Source organism: Canis lupus, chromosome 19, assembly GCF_003254725.2.
Source record: "Canis lupus dingo isolate Sandy chromosome 19, ASM325472v2, whole genome shotgun sequence".
Taxonomy (NCBI): domain Eukaryota; kingdom Metazoa; phylum Chordata; class Mammalia; order Carnivora; family Canidae; genus Canis; species Canis lupus.
Genome location: NC_064261.1, coordinates 30,993,533 through 31,014,852, shown reverse-complemented (window position 1 = coordinate 31,014,852; position 21,320 = coordinate 30,993,533). Strand labels below are relative to the sequence as shown.

At 33.2% G+C, this 21,320-nt stretch overlaps 1 protein-coding gene across 14 annotated transcripts in view; it reads left to right on the top strand.

Moving 5' to 3' along the window:
• Positions 1-21,320, top strand: part of PTPN4 (protein tyrosine phosphatase non-receptor type 4) — a 206,884-nt gene that overhangs the window by 133,081 nt on the left and 52,483 nt on the right. For all 14 annotated transcript variants that reach the window (XM_025429215.3, XM_025429221.3, XM_025429268.3 and 11 more), the window contains 2 exons: positions 9,495-9,558; positions 13,056-13,228. In XM_025429215.3, the coding sequence (XP_025285000.1) occupies positions 9,495-9,558; positions 13,056-13,228 (237 nt within the window). The remainder of the gene's footprint in view (positions 1-9,494; positions 9,559-13,055; positions 13,229-21,320) is intronic.

Here is a 21,320-nt window from a genome sequence, read left to right as displayed (position 1 = left end):
TGCATCCCAGGGATAAATTGTATTTGGTCATGGTGTATAACCTTTTTAATGAGTTCTTGAATTTGATTTGGTAGAATTTTGTTGAGAATTTTTGCAACAGTCTTCAACAGAGATATTGGTCTATAGTTTTCTTGTAGTGTCCTTACCTGGCTTAGGTATCAGGGTGTTGCTCATCTCCTAGAATGAGTTTGAGAGTCTTTCTTCTTATTTTTTTGGAAGAATTTGAGAAGGCTTGCATTAATTCTTTTTCAAATATTTGGTAGAATTTCGTAACGAAGAAATCTGGTCCTGGGATTTTCCGTGTTGGGAGGTGTTTGATTACTGATTCAGTCTCCTTACTTAACATTTGTATATTCAGACTTGACTTCTTCCTGACTCCGTCTTGGTAGGTTGTATTAGTCTAGGAAATTATCCATTTATTCTAGGTTATCTGATTTGTTCATAGTAGTCTCATGATCCTATGTATTTCTATAGTATCAGTTGTAATTCTTCCTCTTTCATTTCTGATTTGAGCCTTTTTTTTTTTCTCAATCTTGCTAATGGTTTGTCCATTTTGTATATCTTTTGGGGGGGGAAAACTCTTAGTTTTTATTTTTTTGTTGTTTTTTTTCCTTGTAGCCATTTCATTTATTTCTACTCTGATCTTTTATTATTTTCTTTCTTTTGCTAACTTTAGACTTAATTTATTCTTATTCTAGTTCGTTGAGGTGTAGTTAGGTTTTTCATTTATGATCTTTCTAATTTCTTAATAGAGTAGACCCTAGAATCACATAGTTATTCTGTGGGCATAGTTTCACTTTTATGTAAATTTTTTTCAATAAATAGTTTAGTACTGAAACCATATTTTCTCTTAAAATGCTTTTATCATTTTTTGCAGCTTACTCTATTGTAAGAATATAGTACATAGAACATACATACAAAATAAGTGTTGATTGTATATTTATTGGTAAGGTTTTTGGTCAACAGTAGGCTACTAGTAGTTACGTGGAATTTCAACTGTGTATGAAGTTGGTGCCTGTAATGCTCACATTGTTCAAGGATCAACTGTATATGCATTTATTGCTATAAATATCCTCTCAGAACTGCTTTTACACCATTCCATATATTTTGTTATTTCTAGTTTCATTTGTTTCAAGATATTCTTTGGTTATCCTTTTCATTTCTTCTTTGACCCATTTGTAGTTCAGCAGTATGTTTAGTTTCTACATGTATGTAGATCTTCCACTTTTCCTCATGTTGTTGATTTTTGGTTTCATACCTTTATTGATTGAAAAGATAGTTGGTTTGATTTCAGTCTTTTTAATTTTGCTAAAACTTGTTTTGTGTCCTACCATATGATCTATTCTTGAGAATGTTCCATATGTACTTGAGAAGAATGTGTATTCTAGAATGCTACTGTTGGATTAAATCTTCCAATGATGTCTTTTAGGCCTATTTCATGTAATGTATGGTTCAAGTCCATTGTTTCTTTATTGAATTTCTATCTGGATGATCTTCCCATTGTTGAAAGTGGGGTATTAATGTCCCTTGCTATTATTGTACTATTTCTCCAAATCTGTTAGTATTTGCTTAATATCTTTAGATGCTCTGATGTTAGTATTTGCTTAATATGTTTAGATGCTCTGATGTTAGTATTTGCTTAATATGTTTAGGTGTTCTGATGTGGACCACGTAATATGTTTAGGTGCTCTCTATCTGTTAGTTTTTGCATAATATGTCTAGGTGCTCTGACACATACTTAAAACTTTTATATCTTCTTGATGAATTGATCCTTTCATCATTATGTAATGAATGACTTTCCTTCCTTGTTTCTTGTTACTATTTTTGACTTGAAGTCTATCTGATAGAAGTGTAACTAACCCCACTTTTTCTTAGTTTCCACTTGGGTGGAGTATCTTTTTTCTGTCTTCTTGAGGGGATGTGCGTCCTTTTGTCATTTTACTGTAGGTTTTTGTTTTGTTTTGTGTTACATTGGAGCTTATTTTATAGATAAAAAAGTTCACTTTAGACTGATAACAACTTATCTTGGAAAATAGTTCATTAGACTGATACCAACATATCTTGGAACACCCACAAAGGCTTCACCCTTTTACTATTCCGTTTTATATTTGTATTGTCAAAATGGAGCTTTTTATGTTTTGGATGTTCTATGTCTGACTGTAATTTTTGCCTTTCCCAGTGTGTTGTATACTTTTTGTATATTTTACATCACTGATTCGCATCTTTTCAACTGGAAGAATTCCTTTCACCAGCTTAGAGTTGGTGAATTCCTCAACTTTTGTTTGTCTGTGAAAGCTTTTATTTATCCTTCATATCTGAAGGATAACTTTGCCAGATAAAGTAGTCTTGTCGTCAGTTTTTATCTTCAACCCTTTTAATGTATCTTTCCACTCTGTCGTGGCCTGTAAGATTTCTGCTGAGAAAGGGCTCCTTTGTAGGTGACATTCTTTTTCCTGGCTGCCTTTAAGATTCTTTATTATTGATTATTGATAGTTTGATTATAATATATCTAGGAGAAGACCTCTTTGCATTGTGATACTACAGTGATCTATTAGTTCCATGGACTTGTGTGTCCAAGTCTTTCCCCAGGTTTAGGATATTCACTGTTATGTCTTTAAATAAACTCTTGGTCCTCTTCTCCCTCTTTTTTCCTTCTGGAGCCCGGAATATTCTAATATTTTTCCTTTTGGCTGGGATCCCTGAGCTCAGGGATACTTTCATAGCTTTTTAAATCTTTGTTCTGTCTTCTGCTGAGAGTTTCTAAAATGATTAGTGCCATAAATATCCAAACTTTGCATTACCATGAAAATATTTACTTAGATGATTGGGCCAGGATCCCAAAGCAAATTTTGACAAGTAAGGTTGAATCTCTTAGCCTCTTAGGTATGAAGGCTAGAACAGGATCTGCGTATTATTTATTAAAAGGTTAAAAAAACAAGACAAATCTATTTTGCTGATACTGATTATATAAATGATACTTTGAAAACTCCCCTCTTACAGGATTATATGACTTGGATATAAGAAGAAAGGCAATATAGAAAGGAAAAATAAAAACATCATTATGCTTTTTTATATTAAATAAAAAATATTTTAAAGGTTGTCCCATAAGATTTTGAAATGTTAAAAATTTCTTCTCCAAATTGCTTATAGTTTTATTTCATTTTTTTGAGATTAAGTTTTTGGGAGAAAAATGAAGTTTTTGGGAGGCAGTTTTAAATTCATAAGAAAATTCAGAAGAATATAGAGATTTCCATATATCTCCTAACCTGACCCATGTATAGCCTATCCCCATTAACATTACTCTTTATAATGGTGTATTTTTTACTAAGGATGAACTTATATTGTCACATCATAATTACCCAGAGCCCATAGTTTACAGTGGGGTTCACTCTTGGTGGTGTACGTTCTATGGGTTTGGATAAATATATAATGATGTATTATCCATCATTATAATACATTACAGAATAATTTTTTAAAGATTTTATTCATGAAAGACACACAGAGAGAGGCAGAGACATAGACAGAGGGAGAAGCAGGCTCCATGCAGGAAACTCGATGTGGGACTTGATCCTGGCACTTCAGGATCACACCCTGAGCCAAAGGCTGATGCCCAACCGCCGAGCCACCCAGGCATCTCTAATTTTTTTTCTTTAATAATTCTTCATGCCCCACAATCTCTCCCATTGACTTCTATCACGTACTATTCTCTTTTTTCATAGTTTTGCCCTTTTTTTGTATGATTGGAATCATAGCCTTTTCAGATTAACGTCCTTTACTTGTTAACATGAAGTTAAGTTTCTTCTCCATCTTTTCTTGGCTTTGATACAACATTTTTTGTAGAGCTGGATAATTTTCCATTATCTGTATGTACCACAGTTAATTCATATATCCGCTACTGAAGGACATCTTGATAGCTTTCAGGTTTTGGAAGTTATTAATAAAACTGTTATTCATACTTATGTGCAGCTTTTTGTATATATATGTGTGTGTGTGTGTGTGTGTGTATATTTTATATATATATATATATATAGCGTATATGTATATATTCCTGTTTCCTTTGAGTAAATACCAAGGAGTGCAATTGCTGGATGTATGGTACAAGTATGTTTAGCTTTATAAGAAACTGACAAACTATCCACCAAAATAACTATACCATTTTTCATTCCCATCAAAATGAATGAGAACTCCTGTTGATCCACATCCTCACCAGCATTTAATATTATTAGTATTCTGGGTTTTGGCCATTTTATAGGTATGTCGTGGTGTATCATTGCTTTAATATGCATGTTGGCATGATCTGAAGTGTCTTTTCCTATGCTTATCTGCTCTCTATATCTTCTGTAGTGAGGTGTCTGTTACGGTCTTTGGTTAATTTTTTATTGGGTTTTATTATTACTGAGTTTTAAGAGTTCTTTGAATATTTTGGATAATAACCCTTTCTCCGACGTGTCTTCTACAGATATTTTCTTCTTTGTTTTGTCTTACTTTACTTTATATGGTCTTTCACAGAACAAAAGCTTTTAATTTTAATGAAATCCAGCTTATTATTTCTTTTATGGATCATATTTTTGGTGTTCTAGCTAAAAAAGCGTCATCACATCTAAGGTCATCTAAGTTTTCTCCTGTGTTATCTTTTAGTAGTTTTATGCCTTTAATTTTACATTTAGGTCTCTGATCCATTTTTATTTTTTGTGAAGCATATACTGTCTTTGTCTAGATTCATATTTGTGTTCTTGAATGTTGACTTGTTCCAGCACCATTTGTTGGAGAAACTGTCTTTGCTACATTGTATTGCTTTTGCATCTTTTTCAGAAATCATTTGAATGTATTTATGGGGGCTTATTCCTGGGTTCTTCATTCTGTTTCATTGATCTATTTTGTCTATTCTTGTACCGGTACCATACTGTTTTCATTACTGTAGCTTTAAAGTATAGATTGGGTGATCTCAGTCTTCCAACTCTCGTATTCTCTTTCAATACTACAATACCAATTGTGGGTTTTTTTCCCTCTCCATATAAACTTTAAAATCAATTCGTCAATATCCACAAAATAACGGTGGGATTTTGACTGAGATTTCAGACATTCTGAAAGTGGGAATTGACATCTTCACAGTACTGATTATTCCTATCCAGAAATACAGAGTGTCTTTATATTTATTTAGTTCTTTGATTTTATTCATTAGAGTTTTGTGGTTTTCCTCCTATAATTCTAATACATATTTTTTAGATTTATGTATAAGTATTTCATTTTTGAGGGTTCTAATTTAAATCTTGTTTATGGTGTTTTCAAATTCTACTGTTCATTATTGACATACAGGAAAGAAATAGACTTTTGGTATTAATCTTATGTCCTGCACCTTGCTATAATTGCTTATTAGTTCCAGGAATTTGTCAATTCTCTTGGATCTTCCACATAAGTGATCGTGTCATCTGTGAGTTAAGGTTTATGTCTTCCTTCCAAATCTGTATCTTTCATTCCCTTTTTGTGCCTTAATTGTATTAGCATGGAATTCTCATATGGTGTGGAAAAGGAGTGGTGAACTGAAACATCTTTTCTTTACTTAGTAGTAAAATCTCTAGTTTTTCACCATTATTAAGTATAATGTTAGCTGTAGGGTTTTTTAAGAAAGTCTTTTATCAAGTGGAGAAAGTTTCACTGTCTTCCTACTATATAGTGGGAGTTTTCATCATGAATCGTTGTTGGATTTTGTCAAATGCTTATTTGGCATATATAACTGATTTTTTTTTAATCTTTCAATGTGTCTGTTTATATTAATTGATATTTGCTTTAAAGTCTGTTCTTTTTGAAATTATTAGAGCCCTTTTTTTCTTTCATTCTTTTTTGAGGTATAATTGACATATAACATTATGTTATTTTCAAGTGTACAATAATGATTCAATATTTCTATATATTGCACAATGGTTATTACTGTAAATCTGAACAGTATTCATCACTACGCATAGTTAAAATTCTTTTTCCTCATGATGAGAACTTTTAAGATCTTTTAACAACATTCAAATGTACAATACAGTATTATTAACTATATTCACCATGATGTACATTAGATCCCTAGTACTCCTGCTTTTTTTTTTAGTCTTAACAGGTATTTTTTTGTACATCTGTTTACATTTAACCTATATATGTCTTCATATTTAAATAAAATATTGTTGTGTCTTGTTTTTTTGATCCACTCTGATGTCTTTTAATTGTTACATTTAGCCCATTGATATTTTATTATTAATTTTTAAAATTTAATGTACATTCAATTAACATATAGTGTATTTAATATTAGTTTCAGAGATAGAGTTCAGTGACTCATCAGCTGTATATAACACCCAGTGCTCATTACATCATGTGCCCTCCATAATGCCTATCACCCAGTTACCCAATCCCCCTACCCCACTTCCCTCAACCCTTAGTTTGTTTCCTGTGGTTAAGAGTCTCTTACGGTTTGTCTCCCTCTCTGATTTCATCTTGTTTTATTTTTCCCTCCCTTCCTCTTTACTCCTATTACTTGTTTCTTAAATTCTTCTTATGAGTGAGGTCATATGATAATTGTCTTTCTCTAATTGACTTACTTCACTTAGCATAATACCCTCTAGTTCCATCAACATCATTGCAAGTATCAAGATTTCATTTTGTTGATGGCTGAGTAATATTCCATTGTATAGATACACCACATCTTTATCTGTTCATCTGTTGATGGACATCTGTAGCCCATTAACATTCTTTTTAAGATTTTATTTATTTGAGAGAGAGGGAAAGCTAGAGAGAGCACAAGTGGGGGGCAAAGAGATGGAGAAGCAGACTCCCCACTGAGCAAGTAGCCCAACATGGGGCTTGATCCCAGGAACCCCCAGAATCATGATCTCAGCCAAAGACAGATGTTTAACTGACTGAACCGCCCAGGAGCCTGTCCAATGGCATTTTAAAGCATTTTTTATATGTTTGTATTAATATCTACTATATTCATTACTATGTTATCTTTGTTGCTCTTGTTTCCATTTTTGTATTTCATTCTTTTTCTGCCATATGTTTTTTAATTGAGCATTTTATTGTGGTTTTCTTTTCTGTCCTTAGCTTATCATTTTTACTTATTTTGCCTTTTTTTTTTTTTTTTTTTTTAGTGGTTACTCTAGAGTTTGCAATTATATTTATATTAATCCAAGTCTACTTTCAAATAATAGTATATCATGTCACGGGTAGTGTGAGTGTCCTATAACAATTAGAAAATAATACTAATTTCCTGTCCCTTGTATCATTGCTGTCAATCATTTCACTAACATATAAGCATGTAACATATATAATTCTATGGATAGGATAAGTACATATATAATTGTATACATTGTTACTTTTATTATTTTGAACAAACTGTTAAACGTTTGTTCAAAATGTTGAACTGATCTAACTGATGTTAGATCAGTTAAGAATAAGAATAACCAAGTTTTTATTTTACCATTTATCATCACTTAGTCCTTTTTTCAGTGTTTTTCCTCTTCATATTGATCCAAGTTTCTGGCCTTTATTATTTTTCTTTTTACATTTCTTGCAAGGTAGGTCTCATGGCAACAAATTCCCCCAATTTTTATTTGAGAAAGTCTTTATTTCTCATTCATTTTTGAGGGATAATTTCACAGAATATGAAATTTTGGGTTGATGCCTTTTTTTCTCTCAACACTTTAAATACATCACTCTGCTGTCTTCTTGCGTCATGATTTCAGAGAAATTGGATATACCTTTTCTTACCTTTGTGCCTCTGTAGGTGAGATGTTTTTTCTTCTGGCTTCTTTTAAGATCTTTTTCTTTGTCTTTGATTTGTTATAGTTTAAAAGTGATAGACCTAGGTGTGGTTTTTTAAGGCATCTATCCTGCTTGTGTTCTCTGAACTTCCTTGATCTGTGGTTTGCCGCTTGATGTTAGTTTGCAGAAGTTCCTTAGTCATTTTTGTGTCAAACATTTCTTCTGTTACATTTCTCTTCTCTTGTTACTTCCATTATCATATGTTACTGTATGTCACATCTTTTGTAGTTGTCTCATACTTCTTGGATAGTGTATTTGTCCTTTAGTCTTTGCTTTTGGGGTTTTGAGGATTTTATTGATGTATCATCTACCTTTGAAATGATTTCCTTAGCTGTGTCCAGTGTACTAATAAGGTCAGGAAAAGTATTTTCTGTGATAGTGTTTTTTACCCATAGATTTGGAGGGGTGTCTTTCTAATGATTTCCATCTCTGTGCTTAGATTTACATTGCCCATCTGTTCTTACGTGCTTTTTGCTTTATCCATTAGCGCCCTTAGCATATTAATCATAATTGTTTTAAACTCCCAGTCTCATAATTCCAGCATCCCTTCCATGTCTGGTTCTGTTCTGTCTCTTCACATCATGTTTTTGCTTTTCGGTTTGCCTTGTAATTTTTTGATAGCCAGACATGATATTCCAGTAAAAGGAAGTGCTATAAATAGGCCCTTAGTAATGTTGTTGTGAGGTGTAGGGGGATTGGCAAGTGTTCTGTGTCCTGTGACTAGCTCTTAGTGTTTTAGTGAGCCTTTTCCTCTAGACTGAGTTTCACAAGTGTTTCTTTGGGGTTTTTTCCTCCCTGCTAGGTGGGATAGGATGGCTAGAGTGAGTGGGAGTTGAGTAGGCTTCCCCAGGTTGGTTAAGCTCTAGTAATACCCCAGCAGATGAGGATTTGGTTAACTAGTTTCTGCTAAAGGCTGACCTTCTTAAGAACAGAGTGCTCCAGTATATTTCAAGATGGTTTCTTTTCCCCTTCCCTAGCCGGAAACCCAAGGGTATTTTTCTCTGATATTTACCAAGGGAGTCTGATTGGGCTCCTAGAGATAAACAACATTGCAGGAGGTCCTCCCCTTCCCGCAACAGTGTCCCTCTGGAGCTTTTATCACTGTTGAATATGTCCACACGTAGCCTCCAACAGTTCTTAAATTACAGTTCAGGTTTTCCTACCCTGGCACTAGTTCCTCCAGCAGTTTCTGCTTGTGAGTCTGTGCTCTGATAAGCTGCAATTCTCTGTTACTCACCCATTGGTCTCTCAAATCTTCGGTGTAGCATTTTACCCTGTGCCCTCCCCTCTCTTGTGAATCCAAGAAGAATATGTTGAGTTTTTTTTTTTTTTTACTTATTACAGTGGAGTGGTGATTTCTAAGCTCCTTACAGAACCAGAAAAGGACTTGTAGTTTTTGGTATATCTTGAAATTTTAATTTGTGGTATGTGTTTTTATGTATTTCTCTAGATATAAAATTGGAAAAGATAGAATAGTTCACAGCAAATATACTGATAAAACTTTGTTCAGTTGATAGATTCTAGTTTTTCATGAAGCACCAAAATCTTTAGATTTCTTATATAATGGGTATATATATGATTGAATGTTTAGATATTATTGAATATAGAGCTAAAAGATTTTTGTATTATTTTAAGTTAATGTTTTTATATTTATTCAGTATTTTAAATACTCCCAATTCATTCTCTTAATCCAGGTTGAAGATTGTAAAAATTTCTTTTAAGTGCAAACAGTTTTTTATTCAACTTAGAAAAGAAGTGGTGAGTATTGATCTAATAATTATTAATATAAGTGAATATATTTATAAATATAGTATTTGTAAAAATAACATTTATGTGAACTTAATATTTATGTAAATGAAGTCTTAAGAAATGAAGTTCTTCATGGCCACACTTTTAGTATGAGTGAAATTACTACTAATGTTGATAACTGACTACTGAGTTAATTCACATTTTAGAACATTGTTAATTTCCATGTGATTCTGATTTAAAGTTCTTCTACTCTCTTTTGAGCTTTGAAACTAATCTGAATCATGATGTTCATTGTCAGTTGTCAAGGTCTATTCTAATCTGAATCATGATGTTCATTGTCAGTTGTCAAGGTCTATTCATAAAGGTAATAACTGAGCATTTTTTCATATATATTCCCCCCCCCCCCCGTACTAATCAACAGCATTTCTTTTCATATATAAGCTCATTTTCTTTTAGGGAAACTGAGTGTTTAGTTTTGTTTCTAGGTCATGAATGTATAGTATATTTCCTCCCTTTGTGGGAATGCTGATGTCCTTTTTACATATTGAATACAGTACATTAAGTTATCATGGAAAGTACAGCGTTGGAAAGAGTTCACCTTGGAAAGAGTTCACCTTGTAAATTATTTTATCTATTTAATTGACTTAAACTCATTTTTATCTTTTGCTTTAAATGATTTCTTATAAATCTTAACAAATTAATGCAGATTTCAAGATGGTTGTGTGTGTGTGCATGTGTATAAAATGTATTTGAAATCTTTAAAATACTTGAATCAGCTGTGTTTTATCAGGGTAATAATCTGACTATGGTTTATCATTTATACTCACAAACTATGAACTTTTTTTCTATTATTTTATTGAATTCCACAGGAAAGTATACAAATATTAAGGATAGTATTTGATTGATAGATATATAATATATATGCAATATTAATATGTAGAACATTACTACTGCCTTGGTATTATTGCTATTGGAACTGATGCCCATTTGTTATTATTAACCTTTCCAAAAGATAAATACTATTCTCATTTGTTTCATTGTGGATTAGTTTGCTTATTTTTGAACTTTAAAGAATGCAGTCATACATAATGTTCACTTTTTGTCTACATTGTAACCTTAATATTGTGAGGTTCATTCATATTGTACATAGCAATAGTTCTATTGCTGTATGGTATTATATCGAGTGAATAAACCATAAATTATTCATTTTTGTGTTAGTGGACAATTTTGGCATTACCAGGTTGTAGCTATTATGACTAATACTGCTAATGAAAATTTTTATACATGTTTCAAAACACCTGGAAGCTAGAGAACAAATATTTTACTTTAAATTATTATATTGTTAGAAGACAATGTAGAAGTCAGTTCTAGATTTTCCCCATTAATGATACTATCATTATTGGCGATAATAATTATGGTATTAACATTGATTGAGGTCATAGTATGTATCTGATAATTATACAGCTATTTTCGTGTCATTTAATCCTCACAACTATTCTCCAAGGTAATATATCATTAGGAACGTGTTTAGCCACAGTAGTTAGATCAACAAAAGTCATCTAACTACTGATTAAAGACTGTAAATAGTCATAGTCTGCAGTGTTGCCTTGTTAATGTTTTTCTCTGAAACATGTCTTAAATACCCAAACATTATAGAAACTACTTTTCTTTCAATATAACATTTTTATCTATTGTTTATAAAATGTGGAAAGTGGATTTTGTTGCAAATTTGTTACAAGTTGCCCAAATACAATTAGTAGAAAGTCCAAATCACACCTAAAATTTTTGAAGTATGCAAAAATGTCAGAAATATGTTTGATTCTTAGATGTTGCTTTTCCTGAGAGGCATTTCTGCATGCTCCTCTGTGTAAGACCTTCTCTGTCATTTTGCATTATTTATGGCATGTGGTACAATATGTAAACTATTGGGGCCTACTGTTAAACACAATTCCACTGTTAAGCACAATTAACTCTTTGGTGATGAAAAAATAGTATTCTAAGCATATTATCTTCTAACATAGTAGTTTAATATTTATACATGGGCATCTTACTGTAGTTTCATTATGGAAATATATCTTTTGATAGTCAAACATTTCTATCAAAGGAATAGAAAACCTTTAAAGAAAAGATCATTCACTTAGACTGTGTTAAAATTAAAAACTGTATCCATCAAAAGACATCATTAAGGGAGGGAAGTGGCACAGAGTATGTATATAATACACATGGGTGCACACACGGGGACCACATCCTTGGTTATATGTCGAACTCAATCCAAAAATACGCTGCTGATTTAAACAGATACTTCAGAAATGAGAACATCCACATGACTAGGAACATAGGAAGGTGTTGAACCTCACTAATCATCAGGGAAATATAAATTATAACCAAAATGTGATCCACCAGAATCGTGATAATAGTATAATGAAAAGTTTGATAAGCCAGTGGTTGGTAAGTATGTGGAGGATATACTGCTGATGGAGGGGAGTGCATATTGATCTAACCATTTTGGAAAACTGTTGGGCATTATCTACTGAAGATGAGCACATAATCTTATGATCCAGTAACAGAAATGCACACAAATATCCTCAAACTGGAAACTTCAGATGTCTTTCAATGCCAAATGGATAAATAAACTGGTATATTCATGTGACAGAATGAATATGATAGAATGAAAATTATTTTCATAACCATATGGATGAATATAAAAACATAATACTCAACAAAACAACCAGACGTAAAGACATATATATATGATTCTATATATATATATAAAGTTCAAAAACAGTTATAACCAATCAATGGTGATAAAAGAAGAGGGATTACCTTTGCAAAGATAATCTGGTAGAAAGGGGACATAAAGAATACTTCAGAGTTGCTAGTAATAATCCATTTCTTGCTCTGGTTGGATGTTAAATGTTCATATCATTATATGAAAACCAGAGCTGTACACTTAAAACATGCATGCCTTTATATGGTTTACTTCAGTGAAACCATATAAATAGTAATTTGTACCAGTCTTTTAGAGAAAAATTAAAGAAATGTCTGTATTATGTTAAAATTTGAGTTGCATAATAGTGTTCAGAAGTGATGAGTGAATATACCTATGTACTGACAATCTAGACAGATTTACAAATTTCGAGATATTTTTAAAAGATGTGATGATATATCTTAAAGTTTAATTCATGGGCCAATATTATAGTTTGATATAGAATTATAGCTAGTAAGTTTTGAAAACAGATATGTATCAATTCTTAAACTTATTTCTAACTATATTCTAAAATTAAAGTCCTAAAAGTCATTAATATTACTGAATGAGGTGAGATTCACATTTTGCAAACCTTTCCATTTATGTTACTGCTTTTTTATTGGGTAAGCAAAAGAAGGTACTATTCTTTAAGGATTAGTTATTTGTAAGGCTAGATTATTTATCTGTAGAAAGTAAACTAAATGGAGCATTAGATTCTGATATTTTACTGGTATTCTCTGCATTTTGTCATTTATTACAGCATGAATCTAGAGAAACATTATTGGGATTTAATATGGTGAATTACAGAGCATGCAAAAATTTGTGGAAAGCATGTGTAGAACATCACACATTCTTCCGTTTGGACAGACCACTTCCACCTCAAAAGAATTTTTTTGCACATTATTTTACATTAGGTTCAAAATTTCGGTACTGGTGAGTATTGCTTATGCATTAATGCTTTATTATTGGATTTTTCCTCACTTTAAGATAAAGATCTATTTTAATGAATCATAGAATGCTTATAATTCATATGTACCTACTGAGTCATAATCTTTGAACTGTGGCCCCCTATAGATTAGCAAAAAGTTTTAAAGGGTCTTGTGATCCAACAAGATGGAGAAATCTCTTCCACTGACTATATTTTAGATCATTATTTTTTAAAGTAAATCAGTCACTTATTTACATTCTAGACATGTTATGAATTCCAATGTATCTTTGTTAAACATTTATAAGAAAACTTTTCTTTGTTCTAAGACATCTTTGTCAAAATGAAAGTATCTTCTGCATGAGCATATAATTGCCAGTTTCCCTCACTATCCAAAAGTAGACTGTTCCTATGAAACCTTTTATAAGCCAGATAGCATAAAGTGAAGAAGCCATTACCATTCATTTATATGGAAAAAATTATTTAGCATTCCCAGACTCCAAGAATCACCTCTCATAGGCTTTTTTCAGATACCTTAGGACACATCTTGCTAATGAATGGACAAAATAAATTGAGATAAAGCACAGATGCTCACAGACATAGTTCAAAACTCTGGCTTGATGCTGAGATGCTGAGTGTACTTCCTTGGAAGGAGGTTGGTGGGGCACTCTTGCTGCTTGCGGTGTGCACAGACTCTATAGTGCTTGCTGCAAAACAAACACTGAATGCTATTTTCTCTGTTTTTTTGTAAAAGCAAAACATCTTTTGGGCATTGAAAACAGGTACTGTCTAATGTAGACATTTTATAAAAGCAAAGTGGCATAACACAAACTTTGCAAAAGCAGGGGATACCTGTAGTTTGCTTTTTTATGTATAAGTTCGTTAAACCCTTTATTATAAAAGTTCAAACAGCTATTATACAGAAATCACATTTAGTGAATGAACAACAACCCTAGATTCCTTTTCCTAAAACTGTCTTATTTTCTTCTTGATAGCTTTTATTTTTTTCCTATAGGAAACAATCTTTGAGGGATAATTCTATATTTGGAGAAGTTCTGATTAATTTTGCCTTAAAAGAATTCTTAAAAAACCCTTGAAAGCTAGTTTTCTAAGTGCAATATGATAAGAATCACATAGCAAAGTCATTCATAATCTACTTAAACAAATGTTACCCGTTTCTGTTCCACAAAAGATTTGCCATCTTCAGTAAATAAAACCTTATCATTATGTGTTAGATTAATTCATGTTGTATATTCATGTGGAAAATATTTGTACATGCCTCAGAAAAGGCATATATTAAAAATCTCAAACATTTTTATATTCCCAATTTGTAATTTCATTAAAAATTACAGCATAAAGCTTAGTACAGTATATACTATTAAAAATATATGTCCCTCCTCTCCAAAAAAGCAGCTCCCAAATTCATTGGCAGCACTTAAGCAGAATTAGGAAACTTTTTAACAGCAAAAATGCCACAGCAGATTCTTAAGTGATGTCATGTGTAATTCTTCTGTAACCTTCCTAAAAGCAATTTTGAGGAAAGTAAGGTGATGGTAATCACAAATTTAAAAATAAATAGACTGATGGGACACCTAGGTGGTTCAGTCTGTTAAGCATCTGACTCTTGATCCCAGCTCAGGTCTTAATCTCAGAATTGTGAGTTCAAGGCCTGCTTTGGGCTCCATGTCAGGTGTGAAGCATATACTTCGATGGATGGACTGATGGACGGACAGACTGACTGAGAGTACAAGTATTAGATCACTGGTGAAAGTCAAGAAAAAAATTTAAAAAGTCTTATATAAATCTCAGTAGGGTTAGAAGAAATTTCCATTGAGAAAATAACGTAGACCATAATAGCAGTCTGTTAGTGAACTTAATTACTAATTAAGTGACCCTCAGGGTTATTATCCAAGGAGTACACTATCTTTAGCATAATTCTTCCTTCCCTCTGTCCTTGAAAATATGACTTACACATAAATGTACACATACCATTTCTCTTAGACAACAAAGAAATGCATAGAATGTAATAACCTGCTTTCAGCTATAGTTCAGACGGATGTCAGACACGATGAGAAAAGTATCAAGGAGTTTACCCAAAGTATACCACAGCAAACAAAATCTAGTCATGATAGTAAGTACAAAAAACAGTTAAAGAAACCAATCTGAGGAAAAAAATCACCGAAACAATGAAATTTCAACCACAGATGTTAATAAAAACAAGCTAAAGAACAATCTAAGAAAAAAATAATGGTAAAGTGAGGAGCAGTAACTTACCATTCAAGCTATTACTGCCCTTGTGGGAATATGGGCCCAGTACTGGCACATTTTATGCTTTTTAACAGCTTTATTAAGGTATAATTTGTGTACCATATTTAGCATCTAAAATTTGATGTTTGGAGGTGTATTTGCATCCTCAAATCCATCCCCGTATCAGGATAGCAAGCATATCCTCCCCTGTTTTTGCCTTTTTTTTTTTTTTTAAGATTTTATTTATTCATGAGACAGAGAGAGAGAGACAGAGAGGCAGAGAGGCAGAGACACAGGCAGAGGGAGAAGCAGGCTCCATGCAGGGAGCCTGACGTAGGACTCGATCCTGGGTCTCCACGATCACATCTCGGACTAAAGGCGGTACTAAACTGCCAAGCCACGCGGGCTGCCCCTGTTTTCTCCTTATACTCTCCTCTGTAACCTCTTTTCTTCCACCCTTCTTTGTCCCTGTGCCACCACTGATCTGCTTTCTGTCCCTACAAATTGGTTTGCATTTTATAGGATTTTATGTAAATTGAAGCATATATGTTACATACTCTTTAGTACAGCCTCTTTTCACTTTGCATAATCGTTCTGAAATTCATCCATGTTGTTGCATTTCAGTGGTTCATTTCTCTTCTGTGGAGTATTATTCCACTGTATAGGTGTGTCACAATTTGTTATCTGTTCACTTGCTTATGAATATTAAGTGTTAATTGTTTCCCCACTTGGGTTGTTTGCAGGTTTTGGCTGTTTCAAATAAAGCTGCTGTGAGCATTCATAGTATTTATATGGTTTAACTTCCCTTGTTAAATACCTGTGAGTGGAATGGCCACATCACATGGTAGATATATGTTTAACTTTGCAAGCAAGAAACTGCCAATCATTTTTTCAGAGCAGTTTTTACAATTCTGTGTACTCACCAGCCTTGAGAGTTCCAGTTCCATTGCATTTTCATCCAAACCTCTTCTGAAGAGTACACAATTTTGATGAAATTTAATTTACTATTCTTTCATGGATCTTTCTTTTGGTGTCAAATCTAAAATCTTTGCCTATCCCAAAGCTGAAAAGATTTATTCCCCTGTTTTCTTTTAAGAGTTTTATAGTTTTACTTCTTACACTTAGATATGTGATCCACGTGGAAATAATGTTTGCATATGATATGAAGTACATTCAAAAAGTATATAAAGTTCATTTTTTTGCATATGGGTAGCCAGTTGTTTCAGCATTAATTTTTGCAAAGATCACCCTTTCTTTCTCCACTGAATTGCCTTTGCCCCTTTCTTGAAAATAAGTTATCAGCATTTGTGTGGACTTGTTTTTGGATTTATTTATAGTAAGTCTTAGAGTGTAATAGTCCTCCAACTTTGTTCTTTTTTAAAGTTGTTTTCAAATGTTTTAGATTCTTCGCATTTTCATCTGAACTTTAGAACTAGCTGACTTATTTCTACAGAAAAAGACTTCTTAAGGGGGAGCACCTGGTGACTCTTGATCTCAACTTAGGTCATGATATCTGGGTTGTGGGATGGAGCCCCACTTGGGGCTCTGTGCTGGGCATGGAGCATGCTTGAGATTCTCTTTGTCCCCCTCCCTCTGCCCACCCCCTCCACCTTGCCACTTGTGTGTACTCTCTCTTTCTTTCAAGAAAAAAGCCAAAACAAAAACCACTTCTTGGATTTTAATTGGGATTGTGCTGAAACTATAGATAAATTTCAGGAGCATTGACATCTTAAAAACACTGAGTTTTCAAACTCATGAAACAAGTACATCTTTTATCTATTTGTCTTTTCTTTCTTTGTTGTTTATAGTTTTTTAGCATATAGATCTTTCACAAATTTCACAGGTCTTTGCTAAATTTATCCTTAATTTTTTGAGGTCTTTTAAAATTTCAATTCGAGATTGTTTACCATGAAACAAATACAAATGATTTTTTTTATGTTGATTTTATTTCAATAGTGACACCTTGCTTGCCTCGCTTATTCTAGGATCTTTTTTGTAGCTTCCAACAGATTTTCTACCTAGACGATAAAGACAGTTTTAATTCTTCCTTTCCATTCTGATACTTTTTATTTCTTTTTCTTTCCTTATTCCCCCAGCTAGAACCTCCTGTACAGTGCTGAATAGAAGTGGTGAGAATAAATATCCTTGTCTTTTCTTTATCTTGGGGTGGGGGGAAGATATTAATCTTTTACTATTGAGTATTGTATTAGTTGTAGGCTCTTCATAGATGCTGTATATAATGCATGTTGAGGAAATTCCTTCTACATCTCCCTGAAGCTTTTGTTAGGATTGGATATTGGTTTTTGTCAAATGCTTTTTCTGCAGGTGTTACAAAGATTATGTGGTTTTCTTTTAATTTGTTTGCATGTTGAATTACATTGAGTTTTAAGTACTAATCACCACCCCAATATTCCTAGGATAAATCCCATTTGATCATGACCTATTATCCCTTTTCTGTTTTTTTAATTCAGTTTACCAAATTTTTGTTTAGGATTTTTGCATTTTTGTTCACGAAGGATATTGCTCTACAGTTTTATTTTCTTGTAATATCATTGCCAGGTTTTAGTGTCAGGGTAATTTTGGCTTCACTGGATGAATAGAGAAGTATTCACTCATTTTCATTTTTCTAGAAAAGTTTCTGTAGTAATGATGTCCTTTCTTTTTAAAATGTTTGGCAGAACCTACCAACTAATCCATCCAGGGCAGAAGTTTTGTTTATAGGAAGTTTTTGAACAACACATTCAAATTCTTTAATACAAATAAAGCAGTTCAGGTTTTCTTTCTTTTCTTAGTGAGCTTTGGTAGTTCATGTTTTTCAAACAATTTATCTCCTTCCTCTAAGTACTGAGGAATTTTTTTGGCATAAAGTTTATGATATTCTTTGTAATAATAACGTGAGCCACCAAGTCCTAACGAAAAAAAGTGAAAAATATTAAACTTGCCCAGTATGCCATTCAAGTCTGCCTCTAGATATTATCAAGGCAACATCTCTGAGCCCATCTACGAAAAAAATTCTTTTTTAAGATTTCGTGTTTAGGTGACCTCTTGTACCCAGTGTGGGGCTCTAACTCACAACTCTGAGATCAAAAGTCACATTCTTACTGACCAAGCCAGCCAGGCACCCAGAAAAAAAATTGTTTTAAGAAAATTAAGCCATCTGAGAGAGAAGTCAACATGACTCAAGAAGAATCTTGGTAAAAGAACTAAGAATTAAAAAAAAAAGAACTAAGAATAAGGTTAAATCCTTTAAATATAGATAACTGATCCTTGACAACTGTCAGAATTAATTTATAGAATAGAATTAAAATGCTATAAACTTTGATAAAGTAAAAATAGCTATATAACTAAGAAAAGGAAGCAAGGGACTAGTGGAAGTATGAGAATCCATATTAACAAAAATTAAATATTAATAACACCAACTCCTTGAAGTTTTTCTAATCTTTTTTCATCCTTTATATATGAATGGCAGTCGTTTCTTTCTTTTAGTTCAAGGGAAATGAGTTTAATAATGTTTTCACTAAAAGTGGGATATATAGCATAATCATTCTGTTAATAGAGTTATGTTTCTTATTTGTAGCATTTTCTATATATAGAGTTTTAGAATGATTATTACTTGCTCATAATAGAGATTCTTTCTTAAGACTGGCTAAATTTGGGGTTTTCATTGTTTTTTAATTTAATTTTTTTTAATTTGGGATTTTAAAGACATCTTTTTCTTATGCTTTTCTGTATTGCTGAAATTAGTTATAATTAGCATGTATTCTTTTACCAATTGTCTTTTTCTTATTGTTCTAAAAATAAGTATCTTACCGTCAGATTTTGGCGTTCATAGATTATGGTACAGTTTTGCATTTTGTTCTAATAATAATATTGAAGTCCTAAAGAACAATATTATGGATAATATGAAACATAAACCTTTGGGGTACCTGCGTGGCTCAGTCGGTTAAGCATTTGCCTTTGTCTCAGACCTTGATTCCAAGACACTAGAATGGAGCCCCACATCGCATCAGGCTCTCTGCTCAGTGTGGAACCTGCTTCTCCCTCTCCCTCTGCCTGCTACTCTCCCTGCTTGTGCTCTCTCTCTCCCTGTCAAATAAATAAATAAAATATTAAAAAAAAATAATTGGTAGCCTTAGAGCTACCGACCCAGTTGGTTCTGGATCTGCCCGAGAGGTGCTACTTTGATCAGGGATGTTACATACCATCCACAAGGTGCTGTTTCTCCCAACGTTCTCTTCCTACTATATTGTTACAGCAGCCACCTGCATCTGACAATCTCCTTCTTTTGTTTTGCTCTACTTTCTGATCTCCCACCAGAAAAAAAGTAGAACCTAACAGCCAACTCACAAAGGAACCTAAAAAATAGAGTTTATTGACTAGCAAGCCTCCTACAAAACTTAGCAGAGCACAGGAAGAGGATTCAGGCCTGTGACAGCTTAGTTAATGTTAATTAGTTTATATAAGTAAACCATATATGTTTATAGCTTTTTTTTTTTATGATAGTCACTCAGAGAGAGAGAGAGGCAGAGACACAGGCAGAGGGAGAAGCAGGCCCCATGCACCGGGAGCCCGACGTGGGATTTGATCCCCGGTCTCCAGGATCACGCCCTGGGCCAAAGGCAGGCGCCAAACCGCTGTGCCACCCAGGGATCCTCCCTATGTTTATAGCTTTTATAACTCTTAACAATGAAGTTTTATGTTTGTAGTCCTTAAGTACTTTTAAAATATATTCAAAGCACTTTTTTAATCAAAATGATTAATAATCTTGTAACCGAGATAGGAGTGGCAGCAAAACAAATGTTTCTCTGGATATGGTCCTTGATCCCTATTGGGTACTCATAATCAATCTTTGGAAATACTAGAACTTTTGTAAGACTTCAAAATTTTGGTATATTATTTAGACTGAGAGATGAAATTCAGAATATCAGAAGATTTATTACTTCTTCCACCAACTTACTCACATACCTTTATTCTCTCTCTTCCATAATATTGAAGGGATTAAAATCATTGTTTTAGGGCAGCCTGGGTGGCTCAGTGGTTTAGCACCGCCTTCATCCCAGGGCATGATCCTGGAGTCCTGGGATCACGTCCCACGTCAGGTTCCCTACATGGAGCCTGCTTCTCCCTCTGCCTATGTCTCTACCTCTCTTTTTCTCTCTCTCTCTCTCTCTGTCTCTCTCTGTCTCTTATGAATAAATAAATCTTTAAAAAAAATAAAAATCATTGTTCTAATATGGAAATACAAAACAATAGTGAACCTCAGTTTGTTACCTTGTTGACAATTGCAAATATAGTTTATCTTTAAAGGAAATATGTTTTAAAACTTCAACATACGTAGGTTTAAAAATCATGGTTTCTGGGATCCCTGGGTGGCGCAGCGGTTTGGCGCCTGCCTTTGGCCCAGGGCGCGATCCTGGAGACCCGGGATCGAATCCCACATCGGGCTCCCGGTGCATGGAGCCTGCTTCTCCCTCTGCCTGTGTCTCTGCCTCTCTCTCTCTCTCTCTGACTATCATAAATAAATAAAAATTAAAAAAAAAATCATGGTTTCTGACTTTTCCATTAAGACTTCAACAGACCATTTCTGTTCACATTTATCTATACTAATCCATGGAAGATGATCTTAAAATTGTTGGCTTTGCTTTGGAAACCTGTATTTGGCTACTTTTACATGAATCAGATATCTATCTACAAATATAAATATAAAAATACATATTTGATATACTAGACATTTATGTCTGTTCACACTGAAATAATGTGATATGTTAAGTAGCAAATTCTCTGAGAACCAAGTTTTTAGTAACAGATTTGGTCTGAATATACTGGTCTACCACAGAGGAGGCTCAGTTTTCA